This window comes from Gymnoscopelus microlampas (assembly GCF_963454915.1).
Source record: "Gymnoscopelus microlampas genome assembly, chromosome: 11".
Taxonomy (NCBI): Eukaryota; Metazoa; Chordata; class Actinopteri; order Myctophiformes; family Myctophidae; genus Gymnoscopelus; species Gymnoscopelus microlampas.
In genome coordinates, this window is record NC_139948.1 from 35,337,123 (window position 1) to 35,356,724 (window position 19,602).

General features: G+C 41.4%; 1 protein-coding gene across 1 annotated transcript in view; it reads left to right on the top strand.

The window, feature by feature from the left end:
- baiap3 (BAI1 associated protein 3) overlaps positions 1-7,346 on the top strand; it is a gene marked incomplete at its 5' end in the record, with an annotated part of 55,342 nt that extends 47,996 nt beyond the window's left edge. Inside the window, 7 exons of the mRNA XM_084071632.1 lie at positions 112-220; positions 2,411-2,482; positions 2,868-2,951; positions 4,427-4,547; positions 4,722-4,845; positions 5,432-5,637; positions 6,180-7,346. Coding sequence (XP_083927758.1) covers positions 112-220; positions 2,411-2,482; positions 2,868-2,951; positions 4,427-4,547; positions 4,722-4,845; positions 5,432-5,637; positions 6,180-6,283 — 820 coding nt within the window. The 3' untranslated portion in view covers positions 6,284-7,346. The remainder of the gene's footprint in view (positions 1-111; positions 221-2,410; positions 2,483-2,867; positions 2,952-4,426; positions 4,548-4,721; positions 4,846-5,431; positions 5,638-6,179) is intronic.
- Positions 7,347-19,602: the final 12,256 nt, after the last annotated feature.

The following is a 19,602-nucleotide window of genomic DNA, read 5'->3' on the forward strand; positions in this document are numbered from 1 at the left end:
TGTGTGTGTGTGTGTGTGTGTGTGTGTGTGTGTGTGTGTGTGTGTTTGTGGGGGGGGTTAATCAGAACACTGATGAACATGAGTGTATGGGTGCTGCTTTGTGCCGGCCAGGGTTCGCCAAAGCATGTGGGAGCTGCTGCTGAGGATGATCCTGGACAATGTGGCTGACAATAGGGGCATTCAGGTGGAGTTCTACAACCGCTTTCAGTACACGGTCGAGGTCAGTGCAAAGCTTACATTGCCCTTTGCGGTCATGTCACACATGTTTTCAAGCATTCAGCTTTGTTCAGCTCTGCCCAGTGAATGAACCTACTGTAGCATCTACTGTATCTATATCACATTCTTAAGGTGCTCTCTAAATCAGATTCTTAACATTTGTGGTAGAGAAAAACAGAGCTAAGACATGAGAACAAGTGACCAAGATATGTCTGCATGTCATCTAACTATATGAATGGCGACCGACTTCCGCACCCTCGGTGTCGACACCCCACAGCTCTGTTATCGAATAAACAACGCACCGCCAGACCACATGTCGCCTACTGACTCGCCACGGCGGCCGCGCTGAATTTACGCCTCGCGTAGGGGACATCTCACTGCTCACTACACCTTTTCCACCGCGCAACATAATTAATTCTACTCACCAAATGTCGGACAAAACGGAAGGGGAGGCAGCTTCGTACCGTTTACCGTGCGCACGACCTCATCACCACAACAGCAGCCAGCCGCTGCGGGGGCTTTTTCCTTTTTTTCCAAACTTTTTTTTTGGTCACCATTTTCTCCAGGCACCATTTCTGGTGTAACGTGCGGCAGCATGCGCTGGGCTGCCAGGTTTGCACAGCCAGCGCCAGCAACAAGCAACCACCTTCATGAAAAAAAAAAAAACACCGAAATGGTCCGCCATGTTCCAGGGGGGTCCCCGCGCGTCCCAACACTCCACAGGGGGTCCGTCGACCAGCAGGGGGTCCGCGGGGGTCCTCCTCAAACATCAAAAATATATTTTTTTCAATTTTTTTTTTTTTTTTTTTTAACTTTTCCACAGTTTTACTCCGGCGATTTGGGTCCCCCAATACACACGCGGCCACGCTGGGCCCCGTGCGCGGCTGGGGTTGAGGGGGGCGTAGCCCCCCGAAACTCTAGTCCTATATAAATGGCTTAGGTTAAATTAACTTGTTAGGTTTGTTAGGTTAATGTCACTTGTTACCATTTCTCCCCTATCATCTAACACAGTGGTTCTCAAAGTGGGGTCCCTTTCCTTAGGATAGATAGGAACCAAATGGACCCTTACAGGTCTGTAACTCAGAGAGTAAGGGTCCATTTGGTGCCATTTGCACACTCTCTGAGTTAATGAATATCAAACTGTGAGTCCTTGAAATTAAAAAACTTTGAGAACCACTGATCCAAACCCACAGACTCACTGGTGAGCAGCTGCTAGCTAGATCAGATATTAATGAAGTCACGAGGCAGTGCTGCCGTGTTCTGAGGGGAGCTCCCTCTTGAATGACAATGTGAGAGCATTTTTGATGCCAATATAACTAGCTGGCAAGAGACATGGCAGATTTCCATGTAGCAAATACTAAGGCTCCGTCTCTCAGGCCCTTTACTCTGCTCCATCCTACAGCTCCTCTATCCTCACTCCTACAAGGGGTTCATGTGATGTAGAACGTAGACATGTTGCAAAATCCGAGAGGTTGTAGATTTGATTAGAGCACTCGTAAAATGCGATCTACACGTGCAACATTGAAAATTGTACCTGCATAAAATATTCATACACATGTAAATTCACATTTGAAGTCTGGAAAGAATAAACAATTCTTGGATAATGAAGCAGGTGCGCTTCCTCTGGTCGCCAATCAAAATGATACTTTAAGAACACCACGACGTGCAAATAGCGGCACTCCATAAACAAACGTACGTTTCTTTTATTCCTCCGATAAAAGAAATGTGCACTTGAGCCTAACGTCGTGCATCGTTATTTATGGAGAGACGCTATTTTCAAAACCATCAAAGTGGTTTTCTTAAAATAAACAATTCTTGTTGTGCAACTGACGACCTACACGTGTGTGAATATTTTTGTGACTTCACTTTGTGACTTCAAATTCAGATCATGTGTGTGTGTGTGGACTACAGGTTCAAATTTCAGTTAGTTTGAGTGCTCAAATCAAATCTACAAGCTCTCGAATTTTGCAACATATCTACCTTCATACAGTATACTACTGTAGATGTCCTTTCCTTCTTTACGTAACCTTGTAAGAGTGAGACTAGACCACAGGACTGTTAATATGCTGAGACATATTCATGAATATAAGAGCAGTCTGGGTAAATCTGATTACATGTTTAGCCACCAATCAGGCCCTTTATCTTTGGTCTTGTTTAGCTTATTAGCTTGTATTTGTTTTGTTCTTAATCTTAGACTCTGCTGCAGTTCTTCCATGCTGAAGGAGATGGTCTTGCCCTGGAGGACATGAAGAGTGGAGATTTCAAGGTATGAATGCTGGCATTCTATTAGTTAGCTGTGTGTGTTTTTTGTATATCATGCATATGTAGTCTAGTCTTGATTGGAAACTAACAAACTTAATTAAAAGAGCTGCCTGGATGCTTTAATTAAGTTACAGAGTGCTCTGCAAAGCCCTGGCTCTGCCCTGGCTCTTGCAATCAGGACTTATAGTCAGATATCTTTATGTGTGTGTGAATCCTTCCCGGCTCTTTGGTGACTTTTTGCCTTGACTGCCGCACCAGTGAGAAAGACAAACAAAGGACAGTTTTCGAAGGCGCAGCTCAACTTGTACTAACTACTACCCCCCCCCCCCCACACACACACACACACACACACACACACACACACACACACACACACTCTTCTGTTCTAGGTCCTTGATGAGGAGCTCAGGCTGAATAAGTGTTCCTCTTTTGAGCTAATCGAGCAGTACTATCTGGAGAAGATCTCGCTGCAGGTGAGTTGCATCCAACTAGGCAGAAAATCCTCCTCTGATCTCTGGAGTGGAGCAGGGGAAGGAGTGTTTATTGGAAAGCAGAGCACATCAGGTCTTGTTTAACAAACCGTACTGCTGTCAATGCCTATTCAAAGCTTTGGTCATATAATCCACATAAACATAGACCGGCGATTCCAACCCGGGGCCCACTGCTGGGCTGTGACAATATTGCAAGTGGGCCCCCAAATAATTGGTTTTAATTCTAACATTAATATTAAAATATTAATGTAAAGTTATATACTTAGACCCCTCCTATTTTAAATCTACTCTAAAATATACGGCATACAAGCTCACAACACAAAGCTCACAACTCGTTAAGAGTTTGTAGATGTGCTATTTTTGCCTAGTGTTAGCCTATATTCACCGAGTGTTCGCCTATTATGAGACATGCCCAGAATAGAGTTCTCAAGGGGCCTGGAAATTAAGGCCCGGCCCAAACAATTACCATCATTTTAGGTCTGAGACGGCCCGAAAGCCAAAAAAAAAAGGAAAGAAAGATTGCCAGTAGGCAGCGACAGTGGCTCAAATTATAGCAGAGAGTGAGTGTGAGAGAACGTACTTTTAGTTGCCAATAAAATTGTTAATTCGAAACACACAAAGTTGCACGCAAAATAAAGTGAAATCCTCGTCTTCACACCTTACTCAGCAATTCTCTGCCTCTCTCGATTCTCCCCTCCGGACTGACTACAGTCACAGTGTAATTTGAACCGCTGTGTCTGACAGACCGCGAGTCTAGCTTACATGCCCCCCCCCCCCCCTCCAGAATAAGGACGCCAGGGGTTTTAAGTGGTTAATAAGTGTGTTTCACACACCGGAATTGAATTGTGGGAAGCTGATCTGTGTTGACAATTTAATTTGATCAGCTATAGTGCTATAAAACTCACATCATGACCCTGGCTTCTGGATGGAAGGAGAAAAAAAAGAGAGCAATGTTTCATAACAATATTAATTGTCACTGCTCTGCTCCAGCAATTCTCTTCTGCTGATGATGATAAAGTATTGGTTCTCAAAGTGGGGTCTGGGGACCCCCAGGGGTCCTTGGGGGGGGGTTCGAGGGTGTCCCCAGCAAAAGTAGTTAACATGGCATCGCAATAATTTTAACCACTTAATCCATTTAAGTGGATTAAGTGGTTGGATATTCAAAAATATCACATCTACAAGCTCACAGCGTGTCACTTCGTGCGGCACTGCAAGCTTGTACATCTGCTATTTTGGACAAAATTAAAAAAATATATTGAAAATGTTAGGAAGATATTTTATCATTTTGATTTTTTTAATATAAATCTTCTCTTTTGGGGGTCCCTGGCTCAAAACATTTTCCGCAGCCAAAATACATATCAATTTGGGGGTCGTTCACATAAAAAAGTTCGAGAAACACTGTGATAAAGGATTGCAACGTTCATTCTTGGTGACAATAACAAACTTCAATGTTCCAGAAAACGCTGAAACACACTCGTTTTGGGCGGATCAGTGTGAAGTGCTACTATGATGCACCAGATCAGAGACTGACGGTGGAGATTCTGCATGCAGCTGATATCATTGCACTCGATGCCAACGGTACACTGTGTGTTTGAAAGTAACTAGTACATTTACTCAAGTACTATACTTAAGTAAAATGTTTTGGTACTAAAGGTAAACTGTTGGCCAAAATGAAATGCAAGATACTTTTTCACAATGGATCAGCAAACAGTGCTTGTAATATGACACCATCCTGTCTCTTGTCCTATCTAGGTTTGAGTGACCCCTTTGTCATTGTGGAACTGTGTCCTCACCACCTTTTTCCCATGGCCAAGAGTCAGCGTACCCAAGTCAAACCCAAGACGCTCCACCCGGTATTTGACGAACTATTTTACTTGTGAGTAATCAATGCTTATGGCCTGGCAGCCTGCATCCGTCCGTCCATCCGTCCGTGTGTCTGTCTGTGTGTGTGTGTGTGTCCGTCCATCTGTCTGTCAGTGGACAGCTAAAATCTGGCACCGTTGGCCTGATTGATGTGAAACTGTGCACGCATACACCCTAGGGAAGGAAAAAGCTCTGTCCTGCACTGTTTTTCACATTGGTCCATTATAGCGCCACCAGGAGGCCGATTTTTGCAACAACCAAAAAAATTATATTACTTGTATACATTTTGTCCATACATCACTCAGATCAGTACACATTATGTCTATAGTCATGACTAAATTCTGGCCCACAATAACCTACCTGACCTGGCGGAGACCTTTGCTCCGAGGAGCACTTTTTCTACTTCCCTTGAATCTGGTTGAACTGCTGATTTTGATCGGTATTTCATTGCTTAACGCTTTTACTGACTTACTGACGGATTTATTGTTGAAAAATCTACAATAAATACATTCATTCATTCGATTTCAGAGTGAAATCGTGCAATATTTGTTTGCTGCTGGTAATTCTCGTTGGTCTTGTTGTTGTTTTTTTATTTCCAGCCATGTCAGTCCAGAACAGTATAGACACAGGTATGCCTGTTTGACCTTCACTGTAATGGACTATGACTGGTTGTCCACTAACGACTTTGCCGGTGAAGCTGTGGCCCCGCTCAGTGACTTCTGCTGGCCAGGAAGACCCAATGCGTCAGCGGCTGGAAAGAGTGTCCAACCGGTCATCCTCCACCTGTCTCGCAACAAACCTAGTGGTAACCCACAAAATCGAATAATTGATAAGCACTGTATATATATGTAGCAGAGTGGCTCACCACCTCAGCCTGATGCCGTGAAAGTCTAATATATCCCCAGAGCTACAGGGAGTTCGCTTTGGCTTAGTGGTTAAGATGTTGGCTTCCCACGCGGGAGACCTGTGTTCGAATCCCGGACATTGTGCCGTGTCTCCGTGGGAGGAGGTCAAAAGGGGGGTGAGTGTGGCAGAGTGGCTCACCACCTCAGGCTGATGGCCTGAAACTCTAATATCTCCCCCAAACTACAGGGATTTCCCTTTGGCTTAGTGGTATAGATGTTGGCTTTCCATGCGGGAGACCCGAGTTCGAATCCCGGGTGTTACATATATATATATAATCCATGCATATATACACACATTTTTTTAAACTTTTCACCTATAAATGACCACAAAACAGGCATAGATTATTAATAGATTATTTAAATACATTAAATTAAATAAAAGTTGCACCCCTACCTCGAACCAAACTGTACTTTCTCTCCGATGTTTGTTCTCTCCCCCCAGAGAAGCCAGTCTTGAGGCTGCTGGACGCGCGCATCGGAGACAGGGAGGCTCAGGAGTTTGTCCGCAGGCTGAAAGAGATCGAGAAGTCCATGGAAGAGGAGTAGTAACTGTCGGCTCTGCACCACCGCCTGCTGTATTGGTGTGTTTTCGGACCCCCCCCGCCCCCCCCGTCTTTGCAAACATGTGCTTTTGTACTTGTTGTACTGTTTACAATACTTGCAGTATTTTTCCGATTTGAATGTATGTGCAGTAATTATGCCAAACTGGAAAAAAAAGGAAAACAGGGAATCAAAAAGATTTATACTTCATTGTACAACTGTGTCGCTTGCAAAAAAATATGTTTAGGTGAATGACACGCTCGTACAATGAAGTGTACATTAGGCTTAAAGGGATAGTTCACCCCAAAATGACTTTTTTTCTATGGATTAGTCACCCCATGAAGCCTTGAATTCATGGATATTCTTTTTGTTTTTGTCTCATTCCTAAGCCAATAATTTGATGACCAGCGGCGGCTCCAGTAAGAGTCACAAAGAGTCAACTTTGAGTCTCTTACAGGAGACATTAGCATCTTTCCGTCAGTCATCAAATTATTGGCTTAAGAATGCGACACAAACAAAAAAATCTTCATGAATTCAAGGCTTCATGGGGTGTTTAATTGATCGAAAATAAGTCATTTTATCGGTGAACTATGCCTTTAACAGTTTTCAAATTGTGAGAGCATCCTGTCACTGTGCAACACTCTTGTGTCTTAGTTTAACTATATTTGAGAATAGAATAGTTTACCCTACAGTATATATGTTACTACTCTATATTTTTTGTAAAGAGGTTATTGTAATGTTTGTTGTAATATCTTTGATATGATAGATTTAACATTTAAAACCTATTTTGTGGACGTAGCCTACATATCAAATGGTAGTTTGACTCTACGTACTGTATACCTCAGTTATGCTTATTAGTTGTAGTGGTAGAGAAAGATGAACAAGGTGTTTGACATTATTCTAGATGGACACTGTGGAGTTAGATGTGCCAGTGGCGCATTCACTTGAAGCTGGATTCATGTGTTTACTGGACTTCAGCTTAACAACTAAAATAAGCGAGTTCGGAAACCCTGTTTCTGAAGGAGAACATTTTGAGTACATCTCATGAGACTCTCATGGGTTCTGAAGAGCAACGCAGGCACAGTTGTAACCTATTAAGACCAAGAAAGCATCTGTGTTATTTTTTGATTTCTTTGGCTATTCAAAAAATGAGCTTGTAGATCTATTTTTGAAAAATCTAGACAATTTGTGCAAATCTTTGAATATATGTATACTTTTTTAACTCCGATATTTGCTTCTGGGGGTCCCTGGAACTAAATATTTTCAGATGGGGGTCCACGGCCAAATACATAATTTGGGGGGTCCTTGACATGAAAAAGTTGGAGCACCACTGATATAGCAACATACTGTACTGGATACTGGACGTACTGGATTTAGAAACCATTTCTAGATATGCATTTGGCCGCGGACCCCCATCTCAAAATATTTTGTGGGACCCCCAGAAGCAAAGATTTGAGTTACACATGTTCGCTTAAAAATATATGTACGTTCAAAGATTTGCACAAATGTTTGCACAAACGATTTTTCAAAAAATAGCAGATCTTGGTGCCGCGCTATGAGCTTGTATATCTTCTATTTTTGAATAGAAATCTTAAAATGACACAGATGCGTTCCCGGATTGAATGGGTTAACACAAGGAGTGCCAATGCTGCCCTGAAGCATCATGGTTCATTCTCACGTCCTGCTCTTAAAGCTCATCTTAGGACGTTGGAGATGCTGATGAGTGTTGTATCTCATTTCGCTCCTTTGGACCGCAAGGGTTATTCATAACCCTTTACATTCATTCCCTTTCCTTTGTAACATGCACTGCAAACCTATGGGGGATATACCATCGTGCCCTGGCATGCAAGGCCTTTATTAAAGTACTACAAGATTAGAGCCAGAGTATCGCAATTATGCAGCCGTTGTGTCTAAAATATTTAACCACTTTCAAACTGATGTCCCTGTTTTGGGCATGTCATTATAGGTGAACATTTTCCAAAAAAAACGCAATACAAAAACTTAAATTAAATTAAAAAAGATTTTTAAAAGTATTTTTGACAAAATATCATTCAAAATATCAGTAGTTGGTAGTTTAGGACTCTCAAAAATCTGGATCGACTTTGGAAACCTGCCATCAGTCGAGCTCTAGACAGGATCCAAAGCATTGCATCTGTGCCCCATATAGGTTGAAGCACATAATTCACTTTTACATTGGATGTGCCAACCTGAAACTCATTTTACAGGCCTTATAGGCATGACTAAAACTGAATAGTGTCACAACCACCACCCTCGTGAGATACAATCCTCCATAGCTAATGTACTATATGTGCAATAGCCTGTAGAGTGAATTGAGAGGGAAATTAAATTGTCATGAAATGTGCGTGACTGATTTGCAACACAAAAAGATGTTATGTTAGCCATGTCAATGAATAAGCGATTCAGAGAGAGCTGTTTTTAAGCCTTAGTTTACACGTCCAGGTCAAGTCAGACATGAGTCAGTTGTGCCCATCCCCATAACAGAACATCCATGCCAGTTTGGAAGGGCCCAGGCATTTACCAATATTACGCGAAACAAATGTTACAGAACGGCAGAACCGTGTGCAAAGCAGTAGGCTAAACATCAGTAGGCCTGTGATGTTGATGCATTTTAAGTTGCATTATTCTTAAGTTATAACACCAGGGTCAGATGTGATCAGAGGTTTTGCTTTCAAGTATCGAGTCAAGTCGAGTCTTAAAGCAGTCAAGTTGCAAGCAAGCCAAGTCTCACAGCAAAGGACTTCTTCAAGTAATGTTTTTTTTGTATTGTTCATACCTGTCACTAACTTAGCATATTGTTTGTCATGAGTAAATACAAGCTGAGGAAAATCTAGGCATGGCACGCTTAGCAATATTGAAAGTGATGCCGATTATTGTTGCTTGTTTGCAATCTAAAATTACTAATTCATGCAGTCAGAATATAATCCCCACAGCCAACACAATCACAGAATTGATTGAAAAAACTTGAAAGTTAAATAAAAAAAAATCTAAGTATCATTGTAGCAAGTTGCAAAGGTTTGACACTAAACATTTGGACACTTTCAGTATTTAAAAATGTTATTTATTGTAGCGTGTAATGTTTTGTTGCCCCCATGTGGAGTTGTGATGGTGCAGCTTGCAAAATGAAAGGCATTGTCCATGCCTGAATAGTGATTAGTGCATTAAAAGAAAGTGTTGAAGAGTCTTCTTTATCTTGAGATATGAGTATTTTGTGTCCATTCAAAAAGCATTGGCATAGATAGATGTCTTTTGAAAGGAGGCAGAAGTAGTTGCATTTGTTAACCATTGTCGGTACATTCCAAATCAGGAGTTTATTATATAGAAGGACTTAGATGTGACTTTTGAATAGAAGAACTGTTTAGTCCAAGTGTCACCCTCTCCTTTGATTGACTCATAGTTTGTAATAAATTATATCGATATGTTTTAACCAGGGCTGTTAAAAAAAAAGAAAAAGAAAAAAAGGCAATCAGTATTGGGAATTCAGTAGCACGGTTTCTTTTTTTTTTAAATGCAACCCTTCCCCTTTATGGAAAACTATTTGTGCTCAGTACCAATTAGTAGATCTCAATATTATATTGTATTACGGTACCATTATGAGAAGAGAAATGTATTACTAAATTCTGATAAGTCTGCCAGTCATGTGTTCCAATTGGCTTTTTCAATCATGAAAAGGTAATGACATATTACACAATATGATCACTCATTCATTCCTTCAAAAAGCATTTTACAGGCCCTAAAGTTGATCATTTTGCAGCCGTAAAACTGAGCAGGAACTAAGGCTGTCTAGTTAGTAATCATAAGGGAGCCGGTTCACCTTCCGCCATGCCATATTAATGGCACATCCCCACTGCTTCTAATAGATAGGATGGGTAAAATGCAGAGGACAGTTTTCACGTATGTGAAAATGTACAGTGACAATTACCCTGAAAAGCACTACATTTATTATTTATTATTATATCCAGGAGGAAGAGTGGCTGTAGTTTGATAGCCTCAACAATACCCAGCTTTTAGCCCCGCTAGTGATTGCGCTGAAAACCACTAGTTGTAAACTAGTGATCCGTCCGTCACTTTTTGTCCCTAACAGGATATCTTGAAAACGGCTTTATTGCCATAGACTTTTCTGTGCACCTTCCTCGGAGGAAGAACCCTACTAGCCTCCTTTAGCACCATGCTTATAGGCCACGATTTTCACTTGGACACGACTCACGAGATATCTCAAAATGTCCGGAATGCCATGAAACATGCTAATTCATGCACATTCATGCTCCCCATAGGTTGAACCCTGGTCATTTGATTTACCCCATGGCCGCTCTTCTAGCATCACCCTCAGGGCAAAATATCAACTTTGCGTGCAAGATACAGCATCTCAAATAATGAATGAAAACTATAAAGACGACTATAATGATAATTATGTTACCCACACTGATGAATGATAATGCTTATGAAACATGTTTAATTAGTAATGTGTTGAGCGCGACACGTTGTACATTCTGATTGATTTTGATTGACTGTCAGTGTTTCTATTGTTCATCAAATGGCTCTGAAGCAGTGGTGGAAGAAGTACTCACATTTTGTACTTGGGTAAAAGTACCAATACCACAATGTAGAAATGCTCTGTTACATGTAAAAGTCCAGTATTTAAAATGTACTTGAGTAAAAGTACAAAAGTATTCACATTAAAATGCACTTAAGTACTGAAAGTAAAAGTATTAATTACGCAGAATGTGCCATTTCACAAGTTTCCAAATGTATAAAAATGCTTTGGTGTAATTACTTTACACCACTGCTCTGAAGTGTATCCCAACGATGTTGTTTCGTTCCCCACTGTCGTCGTTGGTTATACTGGTGGTTTGGTGTGTCGAATGCTTTGGATATTCAGATTTTCAAGTGGGCCCTGATTCAGAAAGGTTGGGAACCACACAACTCTACATTACCCTGTGCCATGGCAGTCCCATCAATGATATCAAAACACTTTGATTTGAAGTATACATTAGTCATAATCAAGTCATTTTCATCTCACACCGAAATTAAATGCTATTTAGTTTGTCGTCAAACATCTTAAAAGCCGCAGATAAACTACGTAGCTACGCAAGAACCAAGAAAAAAAGTGTTTGCTATTGTAAACGTGAACTCTTTGTCCTTAAATTGTAAATGATGGTGTTACTGTTTACTGGATTATTCCTGTCTTTGACCTTGAATAAAGATTGTATTTAAATATGAATTATGTTCCTTGTTTCAATCATTGGCATCAGCACCAAGCATCATAAATATATTATGAAAGTATGACTAATCGATTAATCATGATCCCTATTTTGGGTATGTAATTACCAAATCAGGCCCGTGAGAAATTATCTTTGGCCCGCGAGATGATATTGAATTACAATAATAACTGGCCCACCGGCATATTGCCCCACGCAACACCAGCATACTACTACCAGTCCGTTCGCCTAAAATCCCACTCGCCTCGGGCGTCTATCCGTGTCATAAACATAACCTCAGCAAACTAAAACAATGGGGCAAGGTTTTGTTTTATGCAAATGATTTCATTTACTTTCTCATTTTACATTAGATAGCAGTTATTGGTGAAAATCATAGAGCAGCAAATTAAGCTTTAACAATGCATTTTATGCATGCACTTTCATTTTTGCATTTATCTTACTTACATATTTGATTTTTGAAGGACATTTATTTTGTTGCTGTTTGCCTGTTGTTGCTACTTGAAATTACTGACAGAGTCATAAGAAAATATTGCAACAGATTATATTAGTTTGATGAATAGCCTGTGTATGGTGTGTGCAATAAGTTTTTGGGGTTTAATAAAACCAGCATTATCCAGTCAGTGTGGATCTTGTGAAAGAGACAACACGTTTCTGTGTCTCATGATGTGTCCTGTGTTTCAGGGTAATCTATAAACTGCATATCAGGTACCCACCCCGGGACCTGAACCAGTCCGGCCCTTGACTTATACTTTTTTTTTATTTTGGCCCCCTGTGTATTTGAGTTTGACATCCCTGGTCTAGCGTGACAGTGTTGAACCCTTGTCGGTGGATTCAAAGACGCTCAGCGGTGCTTTTCCTGCCTGCATCTTCAATATCCTCCCACTCATGCCTCTGAAGTGTCCACTCTCTCTCTCTCTGTCCTTACTTTGCCAAATGACCTTCCCTCCACCACAGCTACCTGGATCAAACACTAATCCTGGGAGGAGACAGCAATCGTATAGAGGACAAACAAGGCAAAGACAAGTTGAAAATGCAACTCAAGGTGCTTAGAAAATTTAAGGTAGGGTATTCCTTTGTTCAAACAAGTGTTAAATATCTATATATTCTGATAGTAATCATTGCTATAGAGTGATACCAATCGTATCCAATCAGAAGAGAGAACTCACACAGGACACAGAATAAACAAGTGAAATTGATGACACAGAAATAAGCAGACAAAATTGGAACTGGATCAATATAAAATTGAAGGGGGGGGGCTGTTATTGAAGAAACACTCTATAGCAATTAATATCAGAGTGCTTTAACCTTTTAGCAAAAAAACGTTTTGTTTTGACCAAAAAACATCACTGACCCTACTATACCGTTAATGCATAAAAGGCAGGAAACAAGTTATATTTGTTTGCAGGGTTCTACAACAGTGGTTCTCAAAGTGGAGTTTGTGGACCCCCAGGGGTCCTTAAAGGGGTTCCATGGGGTCCCCAGCTAAATGTGTTAAAGGACGACTTCACCCATTTTCAACCTATCTTCATATAATTGGTCCTCACTAATACTCATGATAAAATGGTAAAAAAAATTCCTACTTGGTCTGTGTCTCGTAGGAGGGCTGTGGACAGTCCAGAAACCGTCTACCAGTGACATCATCATTAGGCAGGAATTTTTTTCCCAACAAGATTTCAAGTTTATTATTTAGATTTGTATTAACGCGAGAACAATGGCTTCTATTATTGCATTGCAACTTTCCAGGAATAGAAAGCCTGCAGTTTCTATTAGCTTGGAGTCCTCATCGATGATGTCACTGGTAGACGGTTTCTGAACTGTCCACAGCCCTCCTCTGAGACACAGACCGAGTACAAGAAAATGGTACCATTTTATCATGAGCATTAGTGAGGACCAATTATATGAAGATTGAGTTGAAAATGGGTAAAGTCGTCCTTTAATAGTGTATAATATATACACAGGCTATTTGAAAATAACTGATCTCAACATAAATCTGTGTGTGTGTGTGTGTGTGTGTGTGCGTGCGTGCGTGCGTGCGTGCGTGCGTGCGTGCGTGTGTGCGTGCGTGCGTGCGTGTGTGTGTGTAGGGGAGGTGGGCAATCAATAACGTTGCTGTCAGGTGCAAGTCCAAAACAATTCCTTTTCATTAAGGTTTCTGCCCGACAGAAACAACATGTTTCAGTCAGCAGAAATCCAGTGATGACATGATGTACCAACCTGCTCAGGGGTGACCAGGTTGTCATCTGATGCTGACATCATGCCCTCTGGTCAGAGTGAGAACATATTGGGTTCATTGGAAGCCCAGACAGCTTTCTGATACTTAAGTGTCTTCCAACAGCTGGGGCCAGCACAGGTTAATAAACACACCACTGGTGCCTTTCTGATTGGGTTGCCAATGTCATGTTGCATGCACACGCACGCGCGCGCGCGCGCGCACACACACACACACACACACACACACACACACACACACACACACACACACACAGCACACTGAGTTTTGGAAATATGGAATGTGACTTACGGTAAGTGATTCCACTTATTTCTGATGGGGAAAATGCACGCACCCATTTAGAGGAGAGTGAGAGACATACAGGTTCCATTGGGATTTTCAATTTGACCACTAGATGTCCTCATAACTTCACAAATCGTTTCAGTGAATCGAGCAAATAGAAATCATGTTGATTCCTTTTAGTTTTCTTTTCTCTCCCCATCCACCCTCTTGCATACCGCCTCTTGTATCAGCATTAAAATCACTAAACGAATAATAATAATAATACACAGAAGTGGATAGCCTATCGGTGTCTTTGATGATATTATGGTAACATTAGTAGCGAACCCGGTTTCCCTCATTTCAATGATGGTATGATGAGATTCACAGGTGCACGTCGTGGATTGTTGCAAATTGTGTGCAAGTTGCTACTATCGTGCGACAGTCGAATCTCGACCAGGAGATAATATGCCTTGGACACGGCCATGCAGGAACATGTAAAGTGGTTATTATGTTTAAACGTAGCCTATAAGTGCCACGAGCCGGACCACCTGATGTGTGATTGAAGCTAGCCTCAGTAGCTTGGCATCATGGGTCAGCTGGCTGATTGCTGTGTTGTTGTGTTCATGTGTTGTGTTTGGTCAATTGCCATTGTAGTAATGCATTCTGACAGGTCTATTTGTAGAGCAGAGAGGCTATTTGAACATTAAATCATGGTTGTTAGATTTTATTTCGATATTGTCTGGCCCATGCTTTGATAGATAACCTGTCTCATAATTTCATGATAGGCCTCTATATGGCATAAAAGCACTTCATAGCATTACTGTTAAAGGACGATTTTACCCATTATCAACTTATATTCATATAGTCTCTAACTCATTGTTTCTCAAAGTGGGGTCCGGGGACCCCCACCAGGGGTCCTTATTGAGGGGGTACCAGGGGGTCCCCAGTATTTATTTTATACCTTGGCTATTCAAAAATAGAAGATATACAAACTCATATCTCATTTTTGAAAAATCATTAACATTTGTGCAAATCTTTGAATATATATGTATATTTTTTAAACAAATTGTTTTACTCAAATCTTTGTTACTGGGGGAACAAAATATTTTGAGATGGGGGTCCGTGGACAAATGGATATCATTTTGGGGGTCCTTGACATGAAATAGTTTGAAAACCACTGGTCCAGCTGGTCCTCACTAATTCTCATTATAATGGCACGGCACCATTTCTGTCTACTGTCTCAGAGGACAGTTCAGAAATCTGCCTACCAGTGACATCATCGGTAGGCACTGGGAAGGTTTGGTCGTTTCGAACAAGATTTCAAACTTCTTATTTTTTTTGTTCAAATGCAAGAGCAATGATCTACTGTATTTCATTTAACTTTCCAAGATGAAAGGCTGTCATTTCTGCTTGGAGTCCACATTGATGATGTCACTGGTAGGCATGTTTATGAACTGTCCACAGTCCACTTCTGAAACACAGTAAGTAAACAGAAATGATGCCATACATCTTATAATGAGCATTATAATGGGTGAAGTGTAATTTTCTGAAGACTGTTCTAGCTGTTCTATTGCACTTACCTTACCCACTATTAGTACACCTATTTGTAGTGTAGCCTATTTGGTATGCTGATGATTAGTCAAAAAAATCTCAGTGTAAATGTTTTGTGAAAGCAGCCATCCCCACAATATTGTCATATTGTATTCGATCAATTAATCAACATAGCATAAAAATAATCAAAATACAATATTATCAACAAATGTAGGCAGTGAATGCCATCACCTTTCTATGAGAGAAGTGAGTTTAACCTTTCCTTTTGGCCTCCTGAAAGATGGATTTTCAGGCCTGTTTTTAAGGAAGCCAGTGATACACATTTTTTAAAGGGATGGTGTGTCAGGGCATTCCACACTTTGGTGGCAGTGCAGTAGATAGCAAATGTACCCATGTTTGTGGATTTGTTTGTGGATTTGAGATGCTGTAGAATGTGAGTTTGTTTATACGCAGAATGTGTGTGTTTTTGGACTGGGTAGACAGAGGGATAGGGGCCTCAAACAGGACGTGGGCACTGGGCAGCCCACCAGAGGCCAGGGGCTGGTTAATCCGTGTCTGGCTGTGGTTGGCGCTGCTGACAGATCCTTCAAGGCTCTTGCCTACATGTGAGAGACTGAGGACCCAGCCAAGGATTAGCAGGGCCTCTGGAGCCAGGCATTAGGTAAGAAGAATCGGAACAATTCATTCAAAGTACCGCTGTATAACTCTGTTGAGGTTTTCTATGCCGTTTTCATCTGTCATATGGCATTCTGTTACAGGGCTGCAACTATCGATTGTTTTCTTAGCGATTAGTCTATGGATTAATCAACTTTTTCAATTAATCGAACAATCGAAAAAAAAAAAAAAAAAAGATAAACCACTTAAAGGGATATTTCACTTTCAAAAAAACTTTTGGTGATTGTATCGTCTACTCAGGCTTTTGTGAGCCCCCCAGACGGTTAAAGTTGCTTGATTCAATATTTAGATATTAGATATTATTTTTTATCAGACACGCCTCTTCCTATACAAACCCATTGTAACTTCAAACATAATTTTTAACATGTTAGATTCATCAAAAACACCCGTCCTTGGTTCACCCGTCTCCTACCGCCCCCCTAATACGTGAGAGGGCCGTGTTTTTTCAATTACTTTTTTCATTTATTTTTAATATTTTTTTTGAAAATTAAAAAAATAAAATACAATAAAAAAATAAAATAAAATAAATGACAAAAAATCTCGGAAAAACACGGCCCCCTCACGCATTAGGAGGGCAGTATGAGTCACCAGAACCAAGGACGGGTGTTTTCGACAGATCTAACATGGTTAAAATGGAGTTTGAAGTTATAATGGGTTTGTATAGGAAGGGGGCGTGTCTGATAAAATGAAAATCAAATATCTAAATACTGAATCGAGCAACTTAAAAACTGTCTGGGGGGCTCACAAAGGCCTGAGTAGATGTTAAAATCACCAAAAGTCTTTCTGAAAGTGAAATATCCCTTTAAGCCCGATTTATTAACTTACTTCATACAACAGTGTCATACAAAAATAGCAGCTCACACAACGCGTCGCATTGCTGAAAATGTTTGCGATTAAAACATCAAAAGGATTTTTTTTAAATGTACCACCCCCCATCGATAATGTTTATTAAAATCAATTATCGATAATCTTTCATAATCGATAATCAGATGAACTATTGCACCCCTACAGTGATCAGATGGAGTGGTGTTTCATTGCTGCCGGGCGATGTGTGACGATGTTCCATCATGTTCCATAAATCCAGGAGGAGCAGAGGCGAGGCAGCTGATGTCACAGCCTATCCTGAGCTCTCCTTATCAGGTATGTTGTAACCTTAGGCACGGTGGTGGTGGTGGTGGTGGTGGTGGGGGCTGTAGGAGGTGGTGTTGATCTCCAGGAATGTTGGCAGAGCAGTGTGCATGGTTCGGGCCCAGGGTGGCTGCTGTTACCGTGCTGCTGGCTCTGGCAGATACATTTAACAGCACTGTGATCCCACCGTCTGTTATCTCCCCTCAAACAACCCTAATCCTCCACACAGACATGTTACACTGCATAGCCCGCCTAGCCTATCCCACCCATACAATGCATAGGCCGCCTAGCCTATCCCACCCATACACTGCATAGGCCGCCTAGCCTATCCCACCCGTACAATGCATAGCCCGACTACTAGCCTATCCCACCCATACAATGCATAGCCCGCCTCCTACAACAAAAAATATATATATTATTTCAAAGGATTTAGACCAAATTTAAATAAAACTTATAATATAAACTTTTTTTTCTAAATAACTTCTAAAGATTTAAAAAAAAAAATCCATAGATTGAAAATACTTTAGTTTGGGTCCCAGGGAGACATCAAACTTTCCTTCTCTCTCTCTCTCTCTCTCTCTCTCTCTCTCTCTCTCTCTCTCTCTCTCTGAGATTGAAGCATGCACACCTGCAGCTGCTGCTCTGACTTGGCTCTGTGAGGCTGGCTTACCTGTCAAGACTGACACTAAAGCCTTAGTCATGTATATTCCACCAGCTGCTTTTTATAGCTACCAAAGGGCTGTTATTAATTCAGGGGCCTTCTAACCTTTCATTCTGTGTGTGTGCATTTGTGCGTGCGTGTGCTTGCACGTGTGCTCGCGCGCGCGCACACACACACACACACACACACACACACACACACACACACACACACACACACACACACACACACACACACACACACACACACACACACACACACACACACAGGTGCACATGTGTGGTAAGCTTAAGACAAGGCCCTTTGAACCCATTAAAACTGGAAAAGCATTTTAGATTTTAGCGCAGGCTATTAGAAAATAACAGATATACAAGCTCACATTTTGCATTTTTTAAACATCTTGAAAGTGTGAGAACTATTGATTTAAAGGGTATTTGGTATTAAGACCTGAGGTATTTGCCGAAGGTCTTTAATGGGTTAATGGACATCGCTGTGAAACAACATACAGACATCCCTCAACATAATGCAGCCAATATCTGATCTTTGTTGCTTGTCACTGCCAAGACATAAGATTACAACAGGTACCTCCAGTTCTGCCCATGTTGGCTTAAGACACAGACACCTGTTGAGAAGCCTTTGGTTGCGGTGTGCAGGTGGGAGCCGGTGTGGCTGGGGAATCATGGGTAATTAGGCCCTTCTGAAGTCAGCCTCTCCTGTGATGCAACGGTGATGAGGCCGGGGCGAGGAGGAGAGGCCAACACAGCAAGTTCTTTGTGGCTTCAGGGGCCCCTGTCAGAGAGAGCAGAGATGATATTGGACAGTTTGCCTCAGAGGAATGCAACAGAGGGACACAGTGCTTGGGCCACAGCCAGCACCTCCACTCTGCTCCACCGAGGCCTTTTTAAACAGGGACCCGTCATAGAACCATCCTCTCGGCTTACACAAACACACACTTGGCACAGCAACACATTCAGTGTAGCCTAGTAGAGAAGCAGAAGGAGGGCTAGATCAAGTGTACCTCATCAATTACTATGGAGTCTCATTAGTGCTGAAAATATCAATTGATATGTTCTCAGCGATTATTCTATTGATTACCTTTTCGATTAATAGAGAGAAGCACATTTTGAAAACTAATTATATATCAACGAATCAATTAAACCACTTTTTATACTTGCAAAAATATGTGTAGTGAACATGTACTGTACATCGGCTGTTTTCATTTTTTGAAAAGTTTTGAAACTTTTTGCCACGACCAAAATAGGTATCGATTATTACCGATATTTAAAAAAATCAATGACTTTGATGAACTCTTGCACCCCTAGAGTCCATACAGTCCATCACCCACTAATCTGCGGCGAGTTCTGCTTAATCAGACGGGACAGTTGCACAAAGTAGATTATGCTTGAGGCAAAATATGTTATGACTCCACACATCCTGGACAGAACAGTATGTGCTAACACTCTTTCCAACGCTCACAGGCCGTGCCTACAAGCAGGGCTCTTCAACAGGGGGTCCGGGACGCGTGACTCCATAATCTAAACCAGTTGTACATGATTGGCCAATACGCTTGTGCAAGGACGCG